Source organism: Ceratotherium simum, chromosome 34 (assembly GCF_057802395.1).
Source record: "Ceratotherium simum simum isolate JZ-2026a chromosome 34, ASM5780239v1, whole genome shotgun sequence".
Classification (NCBI taxonomy): domain Eukaryota; kingdom Metazoa; phylum Chordata; class Mammalia; order Perissodactyla; family Rhinocerotidae; genus Ceratotherium; species Ceratotherium simum.
This window is the reverse complement of record NC_141933.1, coordinates 6,158,408-6,176,522: the sequence shown is the minus strand read 5'-3', so window position 1 is coordinate 6,176,522 and position 18,115 is coordinate 6,158,408. Positions and strand designations below refer to the sequence as shown.

General features: G+C 59.0%; 1 protein-coding gene across 1 annotated transcript; it reads right to left on the bottom strand.

Moving 5' to 3' along the window:
* Positions 1-1,346: 1,346 nt before the first annotated feature.
* Positions 1,347-6,164, bottom strand: CLCF1 (cardiotrophin like cytokine factor 1). Its single transcript, XM_004437698.3, has 2 exons — positions 4,598-6,164; positions 1,347-2,779 (listed from the first exon to the last, which is right to left on the bottom strand). The coding sequence occupies exons 1-2, from the start codon at positions 4,748-4,750 to the stop codon at positions 2,285-2,287; spliced, it is 648 nt and encodes a 215-aa protein (XP_004437755.2). The 5' UTR covers positions 4,751-6,164; the 3' UTR covers positions 1,347-2,284.
* Positions 6,165-18,115: the final 11,951 nt, after the last annotated feature.

Here is an 18,115-nt window from a genome sequence, read left to right as displayed (position 1 = left end):
CCTGGACCCCTCAGGGTGGGCACATTTCCTCCAACTTGGGCCAGGTGACTCAGGGACATTCAGCAGAGCCTGGCTCGCCCTGCCCACAAGCCAATCCAATAGCTCCTGTAGCCGTCCTCCGACCTTTCCCTTTCCCACAGCTCATGCGCTGTTAGAAGCTCCCAGTGCTTATGGCACATGTCTGCTTTTGTCCTGATTGTTTCATGTATGTTGGTCTTCTCTTCCTGGATGGATCCACAGGCTCGGTAAGCGCAGGAGCCAAGGTAGGTCTTGGACTTCTCTTGGCTTTCCTACTCCAGTTAGCACAGTGATGAGCAGGTAATTAGGTCTTTAAAACACTTGTCAACTGATTGACATCACCATCATTTGTTACTTCCTTCGCTTACGGCACTGTGTCAGGAGGCCCTTGTGAAATATCCATGTATTACCTGGGAGCAATTAGCCCATTAATTTACCCAGTGGCTCTTCACTAGAGCGTCATGACATGCAGACTATGTCCCAAGTAACCTGTAATTAGCAATAGACTGATATGTCCCAAGTAACCTGTAATTAGCAATCGCTGCTGCTGCAGCCAACCGTCTTACCTTTATTATTTCTCTTATCCTTTCCAACAATCTTATAAGGTATTTAATTATCTCCATTTTACAGGCAGGGAAACTGGAGAATAGAGAGCTTTAAGTCATTTGTCCAAGGTCACTCAGCTAGTAGGTTATGAACCTGGGATTTGAACTTAGGTCATCCGTTGAATAGCATCTATCCCATTCGCTTGTAGTCCAATAGGAATTGTTCTCTTGCACCCTAATCTCCCGTCTTACATTGGAGATAAAGGAGTACCATCACAGCTGAGACTTGTGACTTGGCCACAGTCTATCGCCCTCCCTAGGAGATGAAGAGTATTGAGAAGGCAAGGGTCATTGCTGGGGGCCCCAGTGGGCCACCAGAGGTGGAGGTCCTGGGGAAGCTGAGGGCTGAATGTGTGGGGCTGACTGCTTGGAGAGAGCGCTGGAGGGCCAGATAGACAGCTTTGCAGGGAGACAGACCTATAAGACCATTAAAGCAATCCAGACAGGTGAGGCGGACTGAGCAAAGGCACAGACAAGAAGATATTTGGGAGGACTAAAGGAACCTGGCATTGGTGGAGGGAGCAGGAGAGAAGTCTGCTGTGTGCACGTCTTCTTGGTGGACTGAGGGGAGAGAGCCTCTTCCCCAAGCTCTTTGCCTCTCCTGAGCTAACCCTTGGGCTTCCAGGCTCTCCACCAGCAGTGAAGGAAGCCAGGGAGGTGAAGGGCCATGAGGACAAGTGATGAGAGTCAGGAAGAGGGGCAAGGCCAAGCAAAGAGATGCAGTTCTGGGGCAAGCATTTTATTTGTTAATACAAGAATAGAAATTCTGCAATAAATATCATCTAATAAATAACATCTCCAAATAAATAAATATTAATACAACAAACTTAGAGTCATGAGTGGGTGGGGCTGGGGGGCAGGGCCTGGGGGAGCTGCCCCATGCACCCCAAAATGCTACTGCAATGTAAACTTTCAGGAAATCCTGTGGCTGTGGCTATGGTTGCCCTCCCCAGCCTGGGCAACCCACAGATACCCTGGGAAGGGGGCAAAGAGGAGGCACCATGATGCCGGCACTAAATTCGAGGCAAGCTTCTTTGGGTTGCCGCCCTGGGCCGATTGCCTTGGTGACCCCTGGTTCCAGTCTGTCCCTGCGCCTCTGCTGTCAGTATTACCTCCAATGCAGACCCCACCTCTTCCATTTTCAATCCAATCCCCTCCTGTTTGGACTTGCCACCATGTTTGTTTCCTGAATTGGATGTATTGCGTTATTTGGGGGTAGGGGAGCAACACCCATCTACAGAGAGTGGGGCAGCCAAAGGGCTTCACCCCAGAAAGACATGTGCTGTGGTGGCCCCCCTCCCTGCTTGCTTCCTAGAAGTGCCACTTGAGGGGCTAGGTGGGCACTGGCAAGTGGTGGACAGGAAGCAGGAAGCCATGAGAGCCTTTGCACCAACTTGAACCACTTCGGGCTCCCTTGAGCATTACTTCCTGTGGAAATGGGATGGGGCCTATTGCACCTCTTCCCCTGACCTGTAGGACTTTGGGAAGCAGGGAGGGGACAGGCCTTATTGCATCACACCCTCCTCCAAGTCCTGGAAGGGCCAGAGGCTCATGGCTTCTGTCTCCTGGCTCAACAAGTGTTGGCATACAGGTTTCTCCCTCCCAGAGTAGGAGCAGGGCTTGAACGGGGAGGGGAAAGAGAAGGTGGTCAAGGTCAGAGATCAGAAGCCATGGGCCTCCAGGTGCAGGGTGACCGCAGCTGCTGGCGGCTGCATCTTCTTCTTGAGCCGGTTGAAGTCCTTAGCTGAGCGCCACAGCCAGGTCTGCAGCTCCTTCAGCAGCCAGAAGTCGTCCATCTTCTGGAGGAAGTCGCTGTGGGCAGGGTCAGGAGACCAGGTGGGCTCAGTCCCAGGCAGAGGCTGCGGCAGTGGGTAGCCCAGAGCTGCCATGACACCCGCAATGCTGCCCAGCAGGCCCTGGAGGCTGGTGCAGAAGTGTGCCAGGCTGCGGCGCAGCTCGGCCGTGGCGGCCTGGCGGTTGAGGCCACGCAAGTAGCACAGAAGGTGGCTGTAGGCCTCGTAGTTCTGGGTCAGCCGAAGTTTGTCATTGAGGCTTCGCCACACTTCCAAGTTGACAGTGGCCCTGGGCAGAGTCTCTGCCCCCAGACGAGGTGGGTTGAAATCAGGCTCGTTGAAAGGGGGGCCCAGGTAGTTAAGCTGTGAAAAGGAGAGGGCGATGGGGAAGGAGGAGGGCGGAGCAGCCAGCTCACTGCCAGGAGATACCTGCCCCCAAAGCTTCTATTTCCTATGTCCCCTGACACTGGCCCCATCTCCACGCTAGGCCTCTCTGTTCACAGGCCTCCCCTAAGTTTCTCCAGGGATGTCATTTGCATGGAGGTGACAGTTGCAGCAATGAGGTGACGAGCTCTCCTATGGAGAGGTGTAGAAAGAGAAAAACACTCGGGAGATACTCAGGAAGGATGCGCTGATTGGCTGTGTGTGCAAGCCTTGGGAGAGTGCCCACTGGGGGCCGGGCAGAGAGGAAGAGGAGCCATGAGGACCCAGGAGGCCAGGCTGCAGAGGTAGAAGGTGGACGAGAAGAATGCAGAGCCAAGAAGAGGAGTTCAAGAAGGCAGCAGTGCTCAACAGCGCGGCTGTAAAACAGAGAGCAGGGAGAATGAGCCTGAGAAAGTACCGCAGGGCTTGGCAAGAAGAGGTGCCTGACGACCTTGGAGAGAACTGATTCAGTGGCCTGGGAGCCAGACTGCAGGGGGTTAAGGAGTGAGTGGGTGGAGAGGAAGTGGAGGCAGAGGGTGTAGACCACTCCTTCGAGAAATTTGGCAGGGAAAGCCAGGAGAGAAAAAGGGTCGGGAGCTAGAGGGGGTAGCAGAGTCAAGCAAAGGTTTTCTGGACGGGAAAACCAGAGAGGGAAAAGGGGTGGAAAGGCAGAGGGCCAGTGGGCATCAGAGCTCCATTTCCCTCTTGAAGCTGAAGGGTGGGGTCAGAAGGTACTCACTAACCCCCCAAGGAAGGGCTCGTAGGAGCAGGGCTGCAGAATGAAGAAACTGAGGCAGTCTCAAGAGTTGGGCAGGAGGAAGGGTATGGAAGACAGTCTAGGGAAGAGGACAGAGTCTTGCCAACCCTCCGGGGAGAGGCCTGGGGCCCAGGGAAAGGGCTGAGGGAGACGTTTCAGGCGTTTCAGGCGGGAGGGAAAGGGAGAAGATAGGGGCGAGGCCTGGGATAGGCAAGGGCCCAGGGGGAGGTTCACACGCTGACAAGCACAGAGACAAACTAATTTCCTCGGTGTATCCTGGGGCTGGAGCCAGCTCCCCCGCCACCCTCCTCCCCTCTCTTTCCCTGGCTCCAGAGTAGGGTCTGGGATGTGGAAGAGGAACACGGGAAGAGGGGGCCGGTTCCCCATGGTCCTCGACAACTCTGACCCTCCTTCCTTCTCTCTTGGGCTCTCTGAACACCTCTGGACGGCCCCCAACTCCTTATGGCCTAACTTCCATCCACACCCTGAACCCCCTGCCACTACTGGCCTGGGTTCCCTGCAGCCCCCATCCCCCAAGTCCCCCCTAGGAGGCCCAGCTAGGATGGGAGAGGCAGACAGAAGGGAGGCCCAAGGGTCCAGAGCAGCAGGGCCCCAGGTCTGGGGCAGAGGCGAGCTGGAACACAGGCATGGGAGGTGGGGCCCCTCCATCCCCACCCAGCCCCGCCCGTGCAAGAGACACCACAACACGGTGTAAACAGAGGAGACTTCCCCGGCCCCCAGGGGGAGGCGGGCGGCTGGGCCCACAGCCAGTGGGGCGATGGGCCAAGGCGGGTGCGAGGCCTGCCCACATGCCTAGTCCTGGGGCCAGGGATGGGGAGGAGGGGTGTACCTAAGAGGGAAGGGCAGGAGATAGGCCAGACCCAGAGCCTGCTTGGAGCAAAACGGCCCTTCCTCATCACCCCATCATTCACCACGACTCCTCCACCATTCTGTCTCTCTTCCCCCAACTCCCAGACCCCTAAGCTGCCCTGGATACTCACGTAGGTCCCAGCCAAGCTGCGGAGTTGGTGCTCCAGGTAGCGGGTGAGGTCATAGGTTTTCTGGATGGAGGGGCCAGGCCCTGGGTCCCCTGTGCGATTGAGGGCTGGCACTGCAGGGAGGTGCCAGAGCACGGTGCACAGGCACGCTAGCATCCCCCACGAGTCCCCTGTGGACAGGATGGGCAAGAAGCATGAGGGCGGCCCGTTGAGGAAGCAGCTGGCAGCCCCTCAGGTGTCTGTCCCCACCTTGGGCTGGGACGGGGAGTGAGGGTGGGACACCAGATGGGAGGCAGTGGGGATGGAGGCGGGAAGTATTCCTGGCCTGAGAAAGTATGTGTGTGAGTGGAGGCATGTATGTGTTTGAGGATGAGGACTTGGCCTGTGTGAGTGTGTGTCTACCAGTAGACACTGGAGAGTATATTTGTGTGTCAGCTAAGAAAGAGTCACTGTATGTGTGCCAACACGTATGTGTGTGTGCACAGTGGGACGGGGCCAGGCCTAGGGACTGCAAATCAGCATTCCCAGGGTCCAGGTGTACCTCAGCCTCCTCTCCCAGCTTCCCAGTCCCACTGCAGTTTGGGGGGGCGGGGCAAGGGGTAGGAAACAGCACATGTCAGAGCTGCCAGCTGAGAGCAGTCAGCCCGGGGAGGGGCGCAAGAGACAGGCTGCCCTAGAACGAGTCTGAGTCGAGCCATAGGAGGCAAGGTGTAGGGTTAGACCCCTGAGGTCAGGCTGAAGGACACAGGGCTGGCTTGTGTAGTCAGTGATGGGATATGATTCCTGGGTGCGGAAAGTGTAGGATGGGGTTAGATTGAAGATTTAGCATTCACTCCAAGGATTGGCTGCGGCATGGAGGTTTGCCCCATTCTTATCTAGGGTGTTGGATGGGGAAAAGTTTGACCTGAAGGAGGCCTTTTGATCAGCCTGCAATGGAGAGAGAGAGAGAGAATTTGATGAGTTGGGCTTGTCAGCTGATGGTGCTGGAGAGGTTGGTATCCCGGGATGCCAGAGGCCAGGGGTCATGCTGTGAGGACGGACATAAGCAGTTAGAAAACGATTTTCCAGGCTTTTAGGTGAGGTCCAAAGTCAAGAGCATTAGGCCAGGATTCAGTGGGCTTCGGGACTGGGTACAGGCAGTTAGGGTTAGGAAAGGCTAAGGCTGTACTTGGCACTGAGCTAGGTTAGGTTTAAGGGCTGGGTTACTTTTGAAGTTTCAGGTTAGTTTATTGGGATCTGGCTGACTGAGTGTGGTTGAAGTTTGAGTCCAGCTGGAGGATGTGGTTAGGTTGGGCAGGCAGAGGGCTTGCTGGGGCTAAGCTTTGTGACTTTGTTGATTTAGATGTCAGATGGGGTGATGGATGGCGTGTCACTAAGAGTACGGCTAGTTTGGGTTTTAAGCTTGGATAGGTGTGAGATCATGAGTGGTTTCTTTCTTCTAGGTTATATTTTATACTTTCAAATTTTCTACAGTGACATTGCTTTCATGGTTAGAAATTAGTTGGATATGGGTTTAACAATTTGTACTTTGAGTTAGGATAGGTTTGGAGTTAAGAAACAATTAAGACAAAAAAAAAAAAAGGGCCAGCCCAGTGGCGCAGCGGTTAAGTGCACACGCTCCGCTTCGGCCGCCCATTCGGGGTTCGCAGGTTCAGATCCTGGGCGCGCACCGACGCACCATATAAGGTAGAGGAAGATGGGCATGGATGTTAGCCCAGGGCCAAGCTTCCTCAGCAAAAAAAAAAAGAGGAGGATTGCCATCGGATGTTAGCTCAGGGCTGATCTTCCTCATGAATAGAAAAAAAAGAACAGAGTGAAGATGTCAGGTGGGGACTTTTGCTGTGGCCCAACTGGTCAGTCTTGTCTCTTCCAGATGCTTGACTGGCTGGCTTAGTGATGGAGCGTGGGAGTAGGGGTGCCACTAGTCACAGGGACCCTGCCCTTGTGGTTTAGGGTTCTTGGTTTGAGGGTGTGTGTGTGTGCGTGCGTGTGCCCCGCACGCATGTGTGTTTTAGGACAGAGAGCAGGGTCAGGCACATAACTGCCCCCTCAGGAGACAGGCTCCCCTCTTCTCTTCCCCATCTGCAGCCTGTGGCTTCCCTCCTGAATGCTCCACTCCTCATTCTTCCTTTCCATCCCTAGCTCTTGCTGACTCTCTGAGTTCCTTCTATTCGCTGTTCTTCACATCCCAAAACAACTCCAAGCCGTTCTCCTCTGCACAAAGCCTTGGGCTACCCTCGGCCTGGACATCTGGCTGAGTCACCTTCAGGATCCTATGGGTACAATGTGGGGTTAGTTTTGGAGTCTGGAGACCTGCTGAGGTGGGCAACAGCCCTTCTGGCTTTGAGGTAGCCTTCAGGACAAGTCTGGCCTCGCTCACAGTTAGTGGCAATGCCGAGGGTCCCAGCCGAAGCAGGAACTGGGAGCTGGGCTCGCCTCTTACCCGCCCTGCTTTGGGCAGCGCTGCTGGCCAGAGTTCTGGGACTGGGCTCTGCCCATCCCATGGGGGAGCTGGTCAGGAACCCAGCGCCAGGCCTCGTTCTCCCCCTCCCCTTCTGGGCCCTGTGGGACAGCCCCCTGGAGGACTGGGCTCCCTACACAGGGACAGCAGGGGGAGAAGCCTTCAGATAAACAAGAGCTAAATCATCTGGGCAGAAAAACGGCTCATGAAATTAACCAGACGAGGCCGGTGTTTCCAGGAATATTTCAGTTCTGAGGTAACTGTGTCACTGCAGGCTGGGGAGGGGGGGCAGGGGAGAAAGCAGAAGGATCCGACTGACCTGCCCATGGAGAGAACCAGAAAGAGGGAAGATGTCTCAGAAATCCAGAGGGAGAAAGGCTAGGAGAGGAGAAAGGGGACAGGGCTCTACCCTCTATTACGACAGCTTCCGCTCTGGACAAGATGTCCCCATATCTCAGGCAGCAAAACTGAAGGCCGTGTGGGGCAGAGAACACCTGTGGTTTAGTTGCAAGCACTGGAGCTCGGCGCAGCTTGCAGCTTGGCCTGTGTCCCTAGGAGGGAGTGCGGTGGGCATCCTGGAGCCCTCATCCATCCTCCTCTCCAGGCTCATGGTGTGCAGGTGGACCCGGCCACTGGGGGCTGTGTCCTGGGCCCCCTCCCCCAGTCCTGGCCCCCCGCCCAGCCCCCCGCCCCAGCTCTGCCTCTGGCTGCTGCCCACTGATTGTTTACATCCCGTCTTCCCCTGTGTTTATAAATCCGGCTGAGCACGTGAGGAGCTAATGAGTGCAGCTCACGTTTCCTGCTGCACCCCCACCCCCCATCCTGGCCCCCGCCCGGCGGGCCAGCCCCTAATTCCATCCAGATCCCTGGGCCCTGGGAACCGAGGCCCCCCTGATGAACACACACACATCCTCAGCCCACGCAAGCGCATGGCCACCCTGACACGGCTGCACAGGCAGGCATACCTTTGTATGCATGTCTTTAGCCAGCTGCCCCTCAGCCCCGGGCCTGTACCCCGCAAGCTGACCTCACTCAGTGAGGGTGGGGGGCTCAGCCGTGTGATGTGCCAGGGTGGTCAGGGTGCGTAGGACAAGTCAGCCAGAAGACTCTGCACCTGGGATTGGTGGCTAAGAGCTATCAGCTGAAAACATAGGAGCCAGGGAGGAATTGCAGAGCTCTAGGGGTGTTGGGCTAAATGTGGGAGCCAGAAGGAAAGGCCCTGCTCTCAGGCCAAACCAGGACCAGCATCCTGGTGACCCTGGAGGGTCTGTTGAGGGAAACTGGGGGAATGAAGCGGTTTAGGGGGTGGTGTATCCACTGTGGTGTGAGACCCAGGCATTGAGAGACTGTAGGAAATGGCCCTTGGGGGTGCCCCCCCCACCTGCCTTCCCAGGGAAAAGCCCACAGAAACAGCCTGTCTTTCCTTGTCCTCTGGGCTGGCTGCCCTCCTCTCTCCTCCTCCTCTCCCTTCTGTCCTCTCCCTGGTTCCCGATCCCCCAGTCCGCTGAGAAGTGGCTTAGTGAGTGCGTAGGCATGGGCCCAGAAGTCAGGAGACGTAGCTTTGCCACCAACCCATCAGGCGACTGGGTTGCATGAGGGGGTTGCACTGTGCACACTCAAGTTCCTCTCAGCCAAACCACGTGGGGCTCCATCTCTGCTGTCCTCTTCAGCAGCCCCCTCCCTGCCCTTCTCTTCCAGTCTAAATGACAGAAGAATCTGAGGCCCAGGGAAAGAAGCAGACAGGCGGGCCAGCCGCCCTGCCTTGTGAACTCAATAGGGACACAGGAGTTGGGCTTTGGTTGGAGTGAGAGTGTTCCAGATCATGCCACAGGATGACCCTGGGTGTGCTCAAGGAGAGTAGGGTGAAGCGGGGGACAGCTGGGCAGCCAGCAGAAAGCCAGGCAGGGGGGACCTTCCTTCACAGGGGGACCAAGTGAAGGAAAAACAGTCCGACAAGCGTGTGGGTGAGTTTGAAAGGGTGTTGTTATCCAGAGGTGTGGGAGGGGCTCTGAGGGAGCAGGAGCCAGGGTGTGAATATGCAGGTGGGATTGTGGGGAGGAATGTGAAGTGTCACTAATTAGTAGCTGGTGTGGAGGGGTGGTGTGCAGAAGTGTGAACAGGGCAGAAGTGTGGGGCTCTGTGAGGCGGGAAGGGGGAGCCATTACACCAGTCAGGAGGAGACTTCTGGATTGCTGGGTGACAGTTGTTGCCATCTCTGCCTGGTGCCTGTTTCCTCCCTGGTTGAGTGCGTGGCTCCAGGCAGTGAGGGAGTCTGAGCCAGTGGGGGGAGCGGGTCTGGTCTGGCAGAGGAATGTGTCCCTGTTTCCCCCGGGAGGGGCACTGTGTGCTCAGGAGCAGGGCGGGGGTCTGTCGGGGGCAGTGAAAGCAGGGAGATGTCAGGCGTCTGGGTCAGGGTCAGAGCGCACCTGACAGAGGAGTGTGTCCAGTGCCCCCCAACTCACAGCCCCTCTCCGAGGCTCGGACTGCGCCTGCCATGCCAGACCTCCCGCCTCCGTCCCCTCCTGGCAGCCCCCTCCTACCCCAGGGGGGAGGCCAGGCTGGACGCAGAAGGAAACAGGGACTGGTCCACTGGGAGAGGGGTGTGTGGGGAGGGCTTCTGGAGCACAGTGTGGAGTTGCTGCGAAGGAAGGCGGGGAGAGCAGACATGAGGGGACTCAGGCGAGGCCCGGGGGACTTGGGGTTTCCCTCGAGCGCCCGGCTGGGGAACTGTGCGGCGGCGGCCGCTCGCCGGCCGTCCCCGCTCGGCGGTGACCTCTCGCGCCCGGTCCCCTCCCGTGGCGGCGGCGCCTTCCCCCTGTGTGGCCCCGGCGCCCCGGGCCCCGCCCCCGGCCCGCTCCCGCCCGGTCGCTCCCTTCCCTTCCCGGCGGCGGGGGCGGGGGCGGGGTCCGGGGCGCCGGGCTCGGGGCTCGGCCCGGCCACTGCCCTTTCCCGCGCGTCCACTCCCTGCCCGCCCGCCCTCCCGCGGGGCCGAGTGCCGCTGCCGCCGCTCCCCGGCCGGTGACGGACTTTTTCCTGCCGGGTCCGGCCGGGCTGCGCCTGCCCCCCACCCCCCCCCCCCCACTAACGGCTCCCAGGCCACGGCGGGCCGGCCCGGGGGGCTCGCTGCCGCCGCCCGCCCCTACCTGCCGCCGGCTCCGCGGCCGCGGGCAGCATGGTGGGCTCCGGCCGCGCGGCGCGCAGCGAGGAAGCCGCGAGTCCCGCGGCCCGGCCCGGCCCGGCTCTGCCCTCCGCCCTCCTCTCTCCTCTCGCCCGCCCTCCTTCCCGCCCTGCCCTCCCGGCCGCCGGGGAGGGAGAGCGGCGCGGCCCGAGGTGTCGGCCTCCCCTCGCCTCCCGCCGGCCCGGCCTCGGGCTCCCCCGCCTCCCGCCCTCCCGCCCTCTTCCTCTCCCGGCCCCCTCCCCCGCAACCCCGCTCCCCGCCTCGGACTCGCTCGCCCCGACTTTTGCGCGGGGCTCTGTCCGCCGTGCTCCCGGGACCCCGCCTCGCTGGGGCTCCAGGTGGCTGCCTCCCCAGATCTGCGGGTCGCCCGGGCTCCCCGCCGAGCGGACTCCAGGAATGCCGCGTCCCCGCCCGGCCCCTCTCGAGGGCGCCGGCCGTGCCTCCCCGGCCCGAGCCCTGCTGGCGGGGGCAGCCCCGGCGCCCGGCCTGGCTCGGGCTCGCCGGGGGCACGACGGAACCGGATCTCGGGCTCCCGGGCGGGGGCGGGGGCCAGGGCCTCGGACGCCTGGCTCCTACCTGCTCGGAGGTCCATGGGGCTGGGGGCCGGGCCGGCGGGCGCGGCTCCTCTCCCGGAGGCTGGCGGAGTGGGAGGGCGAGCCGCGGCTCCGGCGAAGCTTTAATAATCCCATCCGCCAGGCCCACTCGCAGGTTTTTTTCGCTCGGTTTCGGATCTTTTTTTTTTTTCGGTGTGGGACATTCTGCAAACTTTTTTTTTTTTTCTGACGTGTAAAGCTGTAACCACAAATTGTAGCGGCCCTCCCCGGGGTGGGGGGAGGCGGGGGGAGGAGGGAAGGGAGGGCTTCTGGGGCTCCTCTCCCTCCCACAACACCGAGGGGGGGTGAGGTGAGGCGAGGCTGCGGCGGTACCACCCCGAGCCTCCTCGGGGAGGGGGCGGGGAGGGCATCAGTCCGTCTGCAAACTCCGAGGGCTCCGGCAGTGAGCCGCCCGCTCTTCTTCTCCCTCGGTGTCGGCCTGGGGCGCCTGCCCCCTGCCCAGTGCAGGGTCCCTTCTCTCACCCTACCTCTGCCTCCTCATCACTAACCTTCCCCCTTTCCCCCTCCCCCTGAGTAAATGCAATGACACATTCTCCCAAATGCCAGCGAGCTGGCCTCGAAGCAAGTGATGGTGTTTTTCCTGCTGCCCTTTGTCTGGGCTGACCGCCCCCCTTGCCTATTGTCCCGCCGCCTGTCCCATTTCCAAAAGCTGGGACTAAGGCGCCGGGGCTGGGGCAGGTGACTAACCGGCTCACAATGCCCCCTTGGGGGGAGGAAGAGGGCACCACAGGCCCACTGCCCAGCTCGAGAGAAAGAAGAGAGCGCTTGGCCCAAAGCTTTTCCCTCAAGTTCACAAGGTTCTTCATTCTTCCTCCCAGTGGCCAGGAGAGCGCACATGGGTGGGGGATTTGTAATTCATTAATCAGCACGAGGCACCGGACCAGTTTCAACACCAGAGGCTTCCCGGGTGACTCAGCGGGAATGCTCCCATTCAAGGCGATGGACAGCCCAAGAGTCCCCATTTGTGAAATGCTTCCCCGTAAAGACATTTGGCTTTCTCCTGCCTTTGGGGTTTTGGGTTGTTGGTTTTTTCCGGTGGTGGGGTAGGGGTGGTTTGGCTGTGGAGTGCTCTCGCTCCTTCTTCCCTCAGGCCTGGGTTGGGACTTGCTGGGTGGGATACCTGGGGGACCCATAAGCCTAGACCCTCCCTGGAGGGTCTGCCTTCCTCCCTCTACAGAGGGCTGCCAGGGCGATCGCAGAGGAAACAGCTCTCCTCTGGGGCATGCCGACATCCCCACTCCGTGACTCTTCCTGCGGGACAGTCATTTGGTCTCCAAAGCCTGAATGCTCTAGAACCAGACCAGCAATTAAATCATTTGGTAATAAATTGCCTTTGTTGTTATTTGTTGTTTCAAAGGGGGAGAGGCAGTGGTGGGGCAGACCTGGAAGGTGATCCCTCTCTCTGGAATATCATCAGAGCCTTGGCTCCCCACTCCTGTCCCGCTGCCCCCAGAGAAAGGAGGGCGCCCCACCAGCCCTGCCACAGCCCCTCCAGCCTGCAGGTCAGAGCGGGCGTCATGGTCATGACCAGTGCTGGACTCCCAGGACAGCTCTTCCCTTTTCTGCACCGTGGGGGGGGGGGGGAAGAAGTTTGTTTTCAATTACCTCACTGGAGGGGGACAGACTTTGTTGTTGGGTTTTTTCCCTCTTCTTTCTTTCGTGGTTTTTTTTTTTTTTCCCCCTAAACAAGGAGAAAAAGAGCTGGGAAAGGGGAGCTGGCCTGGGGTTGGGGGTAGGGGACTTTCTGGGACATCAGCAGCAGCTCTGATAAAACCTGCCTTGGAGGGGCCCTTCTGAAAGGTGCTGGGGGGGGCTCTCTCTTCCTCCTCACCCTCCCCCAGCCAGAACGCTGGAGTTTCAATGACATCCTTGGCGGGTGAGCCCGACAATCTTTTGATGCCCAAGTCAAGGTCAAGGAGGCAGATGCCCAATGGGTGACTGGCACTGAGGCTGGCCAGGAGGTCCCCTAGCAGCCACCTTTTCAGAGAGAGAGGGAGCCACGAAGGGGAGCGGAAGGGGGAGGGAGAGGGGAGCAGCTCCAGTTCTTCTCCTCGGGTTTGCAGCCTGCCCCTGTGGAGTGTCTGCACAGACAATGTGGTTTGGATTTGGCTGAGCCCCCTCAGCACCTTATAAAGCACCTTGCTGAGTCAGGGAGAAAGCAGCCCCAACGCGGGAGAGGAGGAGGGGGCCAGGAGAGAAAGGGGAAAGGGAGAGAGGGGAGCTGAAGGAGGCGGGTGGGGGCTGAGGGAAGAGGAGGGAGGACAGAGAAGGCATGGGCAGGACAGAGGAGACACAAAGAGGAAATAAACGGTGGGAGTGGGAAGGAGGGAGGAGGCAGGAGCCAAGGAGGAAGAGGAGCAGACCGCAGTGGGAGGGGAGGGAGCTTACCATGTTGCCCCCTGGCTCCAGCAAATGTTCACCTTGGAGTCTGGAAAACATTGGTTTCTAGAGGAGGAACTGAGGGCTGCAGCTCTGAAATGGGGACCCAGGCCAGGTGGGTATAAGGACAATTGGCTTCCACACAGTTCCAGGGCTTGATGCCGGAACCCCACAAACGAGAAGTCCTTTTCTCCCTCTGCCTCCTGTCTGGACTTGCATCCCTGCCCTCTCTCCTCACCCAGGGGGTGAAGCCTCTCCCCTCCCCCACTGCCATCTTCGCCACTGCCAAAAGGAAAATCAGCTCCGTCTCCAAGCTGCCAGTGCCCCTCTGCCATGTCTGGGCAAAGGCAGCAGGCTAGGAGCTGCCAGTTGTGTTGGGGTGGGGGCTGGAAGAAAGACTGTGCCTTTATTCTGCCAAATCCCAAATGGGGGTGGGCTGTTGGAGTTGGGGGGAGAAGGAAGAAAGCAGAGGCAGAGCAGGAGTAGCCCCCCCTGGGTTTCTGAGGGGTGGCCAGGCCCAGGTGGCTGCCCTCTGATTTCTAGCTGGGGACCTCAGGAAAGTTCCTGCTCCCCTGTGGCTCTCAGGATTCTTATTGGGGGGCCCTTCCAGCTCTGACAATCTGGGCGTGCTGGTGGGGGCAGGGCGGAGGTCAGAGGAGACACCCACTCTGGATCCTGAGCTCCAGATCCATCTGTCCCAGGCTGCGGTGTGCAAGATTTCCTGAGCCCCTGCTGGGTGCCAGGCCCTGTAAAGGACAGAGGGACAAGGAAAACCTACCCTGCCTTCAAGAATTTCACAATCTTGTGACAAGGGACATTCATTAAACCATCTGAGATTAAGGGTGGTGAGGGAAGGAGAGCTCTGGGAGGAGGTAGAGCTTCAGGGTGGAAATGTGGCTGAATGGCAGGAGGGGCAGTGGCAACCACAGGCAGAGGTGCTGAGGTAGCGCTGGGCATAGACACACGGCTCCCTGCAGCGGGCAGAGGGCCAGGCTGGAAGTTAAGATGCCCGGCTTCCAATCGGCCAGCACAGCCTTGGGACATGGCCATCACCTCTCCATGGAATGGGACATGACCACCTCTGCCCTCCTCCCCACAGGATGGTGGGAGTATCAGTGAGCTGATGAGGAGGATACTGCTTTGCTGCCTTCTCTGGCCTTCCAGACTCCAGGCCTCACCATCCACGTGGGGGTGGGGGGGTGGCAGAGCTGGCACCAGGTGATGACTGAGCTGCCCTCCAAGGGTGTGGGGGTGAGTCAATGTTGTCTCAGGGACAGGCTAGCCCGCCCCATCTCCCGTCCCTCTTCCCCTAACCAGCATCCCCAGGGAAGGCTCTCCAGGTGCAGTTGCAGAATTGGCATTGAAAGGGCCCTGGCCCCCGGGGTGTCCTGGATTCTCACACTAGGGAAGCCTGTAGTCCGGTCACCTCTGAGGGGTGGGCAGGGGTGTGGTGTTGGAGAAGCCTACAGAGGTAAGAAATTCACTCATTCATTCATCTTTTCACTAGACATTCCCTGAATACACACTCCGTGCCAGGTCCCAGGGACACAGAGAGGAGCCCTGAGGGCCCATGCGGTTGAGGGCAGGAGAGGCAGGGGCCCTCCACGGTGGCTCCACAGCGACTCTGCCAGCCTGCCGCAAGGCCTGGCGTTTCTCGGTGACACATTACTCCTTTGGGCCTCTAGTTTAAATGTCCTGAGCTCTTACCAGGCTTTACATGGACGATTTCATTTCTTTCTTACAATAGCCCTATAAACTAGGAACTGTAATTTCCCTATTCTATACATGAGGAAACTGAGGCTCGGTAAGATGAAGTCATTTGTCTAAGTCACACAAGTGGTAGAACCAGGACTGGAACCCAGGAATGTCTGCCTGCAGCGCCACGCCCTTTTATATCGTGCAGGTGCAAACCTTGGGGTGGAGGCAGGGAGAGGGGCACCAAGGCAGGGGACTCTTGAAAGAAGAGGCTGGGTGCTGAGAGCAGCCGCAGTGATAGCGAGACTTGCTGAGGGCCCCCTGGCTATGAGGTATCTAACCTGGGGCATGCCTGGTCTCTTCAGGACCCTAAGACATTCCTTGGGACAGAAAGATAGTCCTCATGTGCCTGGACTCTCCTGCCCACCACCCACTGCCCACTACTGACATGAACTGACTGTGTAATGCTAGGCCAGGCACCCTACATCGCCTCCTGGTTGGTGAGAGGCACCACCCCGAGAGTGCTCAAGTCCCCCTCAGCTAGAATGGTAGCTTCCAAGAGCTGGGGATTTTGAATCATGGAATGAGCATTGAACTGGGAATTAGAGGGCCACCCGCCCACAGAACCAGGGCAAGGGCTTCCCTGTGCTTCCTGAGGGCCCGACTGTATGGCCTGCAAAGGGAGGCACTAGGTAGGCTCAGAGCCCCGCCTGAGCTGCCAGGGCCTAACAGGCCCCCTGGGATCCGCATCCCTAGGAGGAGGGCATCCTCTGCACCACCACGAGCGCTCTCTCCAGCGTGAGTACGCAGGCACCAGAGCCATCGAGGGAAGGACGGGGAGGAAAGGCAGCAGGAGTGTGCACTTTCCCTTTCCCTCCAGTGGGCCGGAGCCCAGAGGGCCCTGCCTCACCCTGAGCTGGCCGTGATGTCAGCAGAAACCCCAGGGCCTCAGCAACCCTCAGCCCTACCCTGCCCTGCATCCCCCACCCACACCTGGACCAGCTCAGGCCTCCTGGAGGACACTGCACCCACCCACCCCCTGCTTCCCCCGTGAAGCTGAGAGGAACCAGGTCCTGTCCTGCTGCTGCCTCTCCCCTGCCCTACCTGGGCTCTGGCTCCCCGTCTGCAAGGATGTCTGGGTGATGGGTGTGTGAGGAGGGCTGGGGCAGAAGGGTTACCCCCAGGTGTTCAACTCCTCCCTCGCCCGCCAGGAGCTTTCCCCGCCATCCTCGCAGGATGTTCCACTGCCCTGGCCAACCCATGCCGCGGGCTCCGTGACTCCGTCTCCCCTGGCAGAGGAGTGGGGTTACCTCTCCCTGGGCTGGAAGATCCTTATCCTGCCCTGCTGAGTCACTGCCGGCTCCTCCCGCTCTGTCCCCTCCCTCCCCACGGGCCTCCCTCCTTCAGGCTTCCCTGGGCTTTCTCCAGACTGTCTGGCTTCCTCAGGAGACTCGCCCAGGGGTCAGAGGATGGACAGCACCTTTCCTGGGATCACTGGGCAAGTGACCTTGGGCAAGTCACTTGACCCCCCTACACCTCAGTTTTCTCTTGCATAAAACAGGGATGATGATAACGGTACCTTCCTTAGAATAAGGGATGACTGAGTTAATACAAGTCAAATCTCTGGCTGTTAGCACTCAATAATGGTAAATATTATTGTCGTCTGCCCCTCATGCCCTATCCTCCTGTCTCTGCTAATGATGTCCCCTCTCTAGACTGCCACCTTCCCCTTGCAAGCCCCCCATGTCTACATGTCTGCACCTTCTCTATTCTTTTCATTCTGTCTTCTTCCTGAATCTCATCACCCCGACTCCGACTCCCCACACGGGGCACAGACACAGAACTCTCTAGGGGCCGTTGCTCATCTCTCCTCCAACAATGAACCACTCCTGAGGATGTGACCTCGCATCCCAGACGGCCTCCTCCTAGGGGCTCAGTGTGCTGAAGGGGAAGGGCAGACACTCAGGCCACAGTGAGCTCTGAAGGAATGAGAAGGGCCAACTGATGCTGGTGTGCAGGTGCCAGCCCCATCTGTCTGCATGACGTGGGTGGTTTGCGTCTGTGCGGAGCCCACCCATCCCCGGCCCCCACAGACAACTTCCACCTCAATAGAGCACTCTGAGCACACGTCAGCGTCAGCCGCTGACCACTGCAAAATGTGATGAATGAAATAGGGACTCTAGAACTCAAAAAGGTGTTCAAAGGGCTGTGATGCAGAGAAAGGAGAGGTCAGAGGAGGGACGAGCTGTCAGGGAAGACTTCTTGAGAAGCTGGGGAGAATTTGAGTGGCAGAAAGAGAAAAGCCACGTCTGGCATGGAACCAGTACCGAGGCAAGGGAGGAACTGATACTCAGACCTGTGGGGTTCACTCACCTCTCAAAGCTTTCTGAAGCACCTCCTATATGTGCAGACTGCCCTGCAGAACAGTGTGGACCTACAGAGAACCACGCCCTGCCCTCCTGGGACAGAGGGCAAGATGGCTCTAGAGCCACCCTGCTCTTACCTAGTGGCCTCCTCCCTGCCCTGCCCCTAGTTCCCTGCAGTCTCCCCCTGGCCCCCTCCACTGTAGTAAGCCCATCTCGGCCAAGGAGGTTGCCTTCTCGGGCCTCTCTCCTTGGGTGCCTAGCACAGTGTTGGGCACCTAGCTGGGACCCACAGTCGCTTGCTTGCCCCATCCAAGGCAGCGCAGCCTGGTGTCTGTTCTGGGAGCTGGGACTGGACACGGTGTCTGTCTCCCTCTGCTGGTCCCTTAGGGGACAGCCCGACCAGGACACTTTCCCCAGAGCTGATGGTGTCCCTGTCTCCCCAAACAGTGGATGGCGAGAGTTGGGGGGTTGAGGAAAGGGCCCGGGGACTCAGGCAGGGCCCCAGCCTGGAGGAACACGACACTGCCTCCTGCATCCCTGCAGCCCAACGCCTGCCTCCAACAGGGACCTCGAGGGGTGGTCTTAGGGAGGCCAGGTCACCTCCCTGCTGCCTTCCCCACAGGCCAGCGGGCCCCAACAGCCTCCTTCCCCTAACCCATGAATGGAGCTGTCATCCACGGATTTATCTAAACCTTTTGTGAAGCTATTTATATTTCCAGCTGAGACCACATCTTGGGGTAATGAGTTCCATCGGTGTCCCCCCCGCTGGGTGAAGCACGCTGCCTTTGATTTGCCCTAAACTTACCTCACTCACGCTCCAAGGGGGCC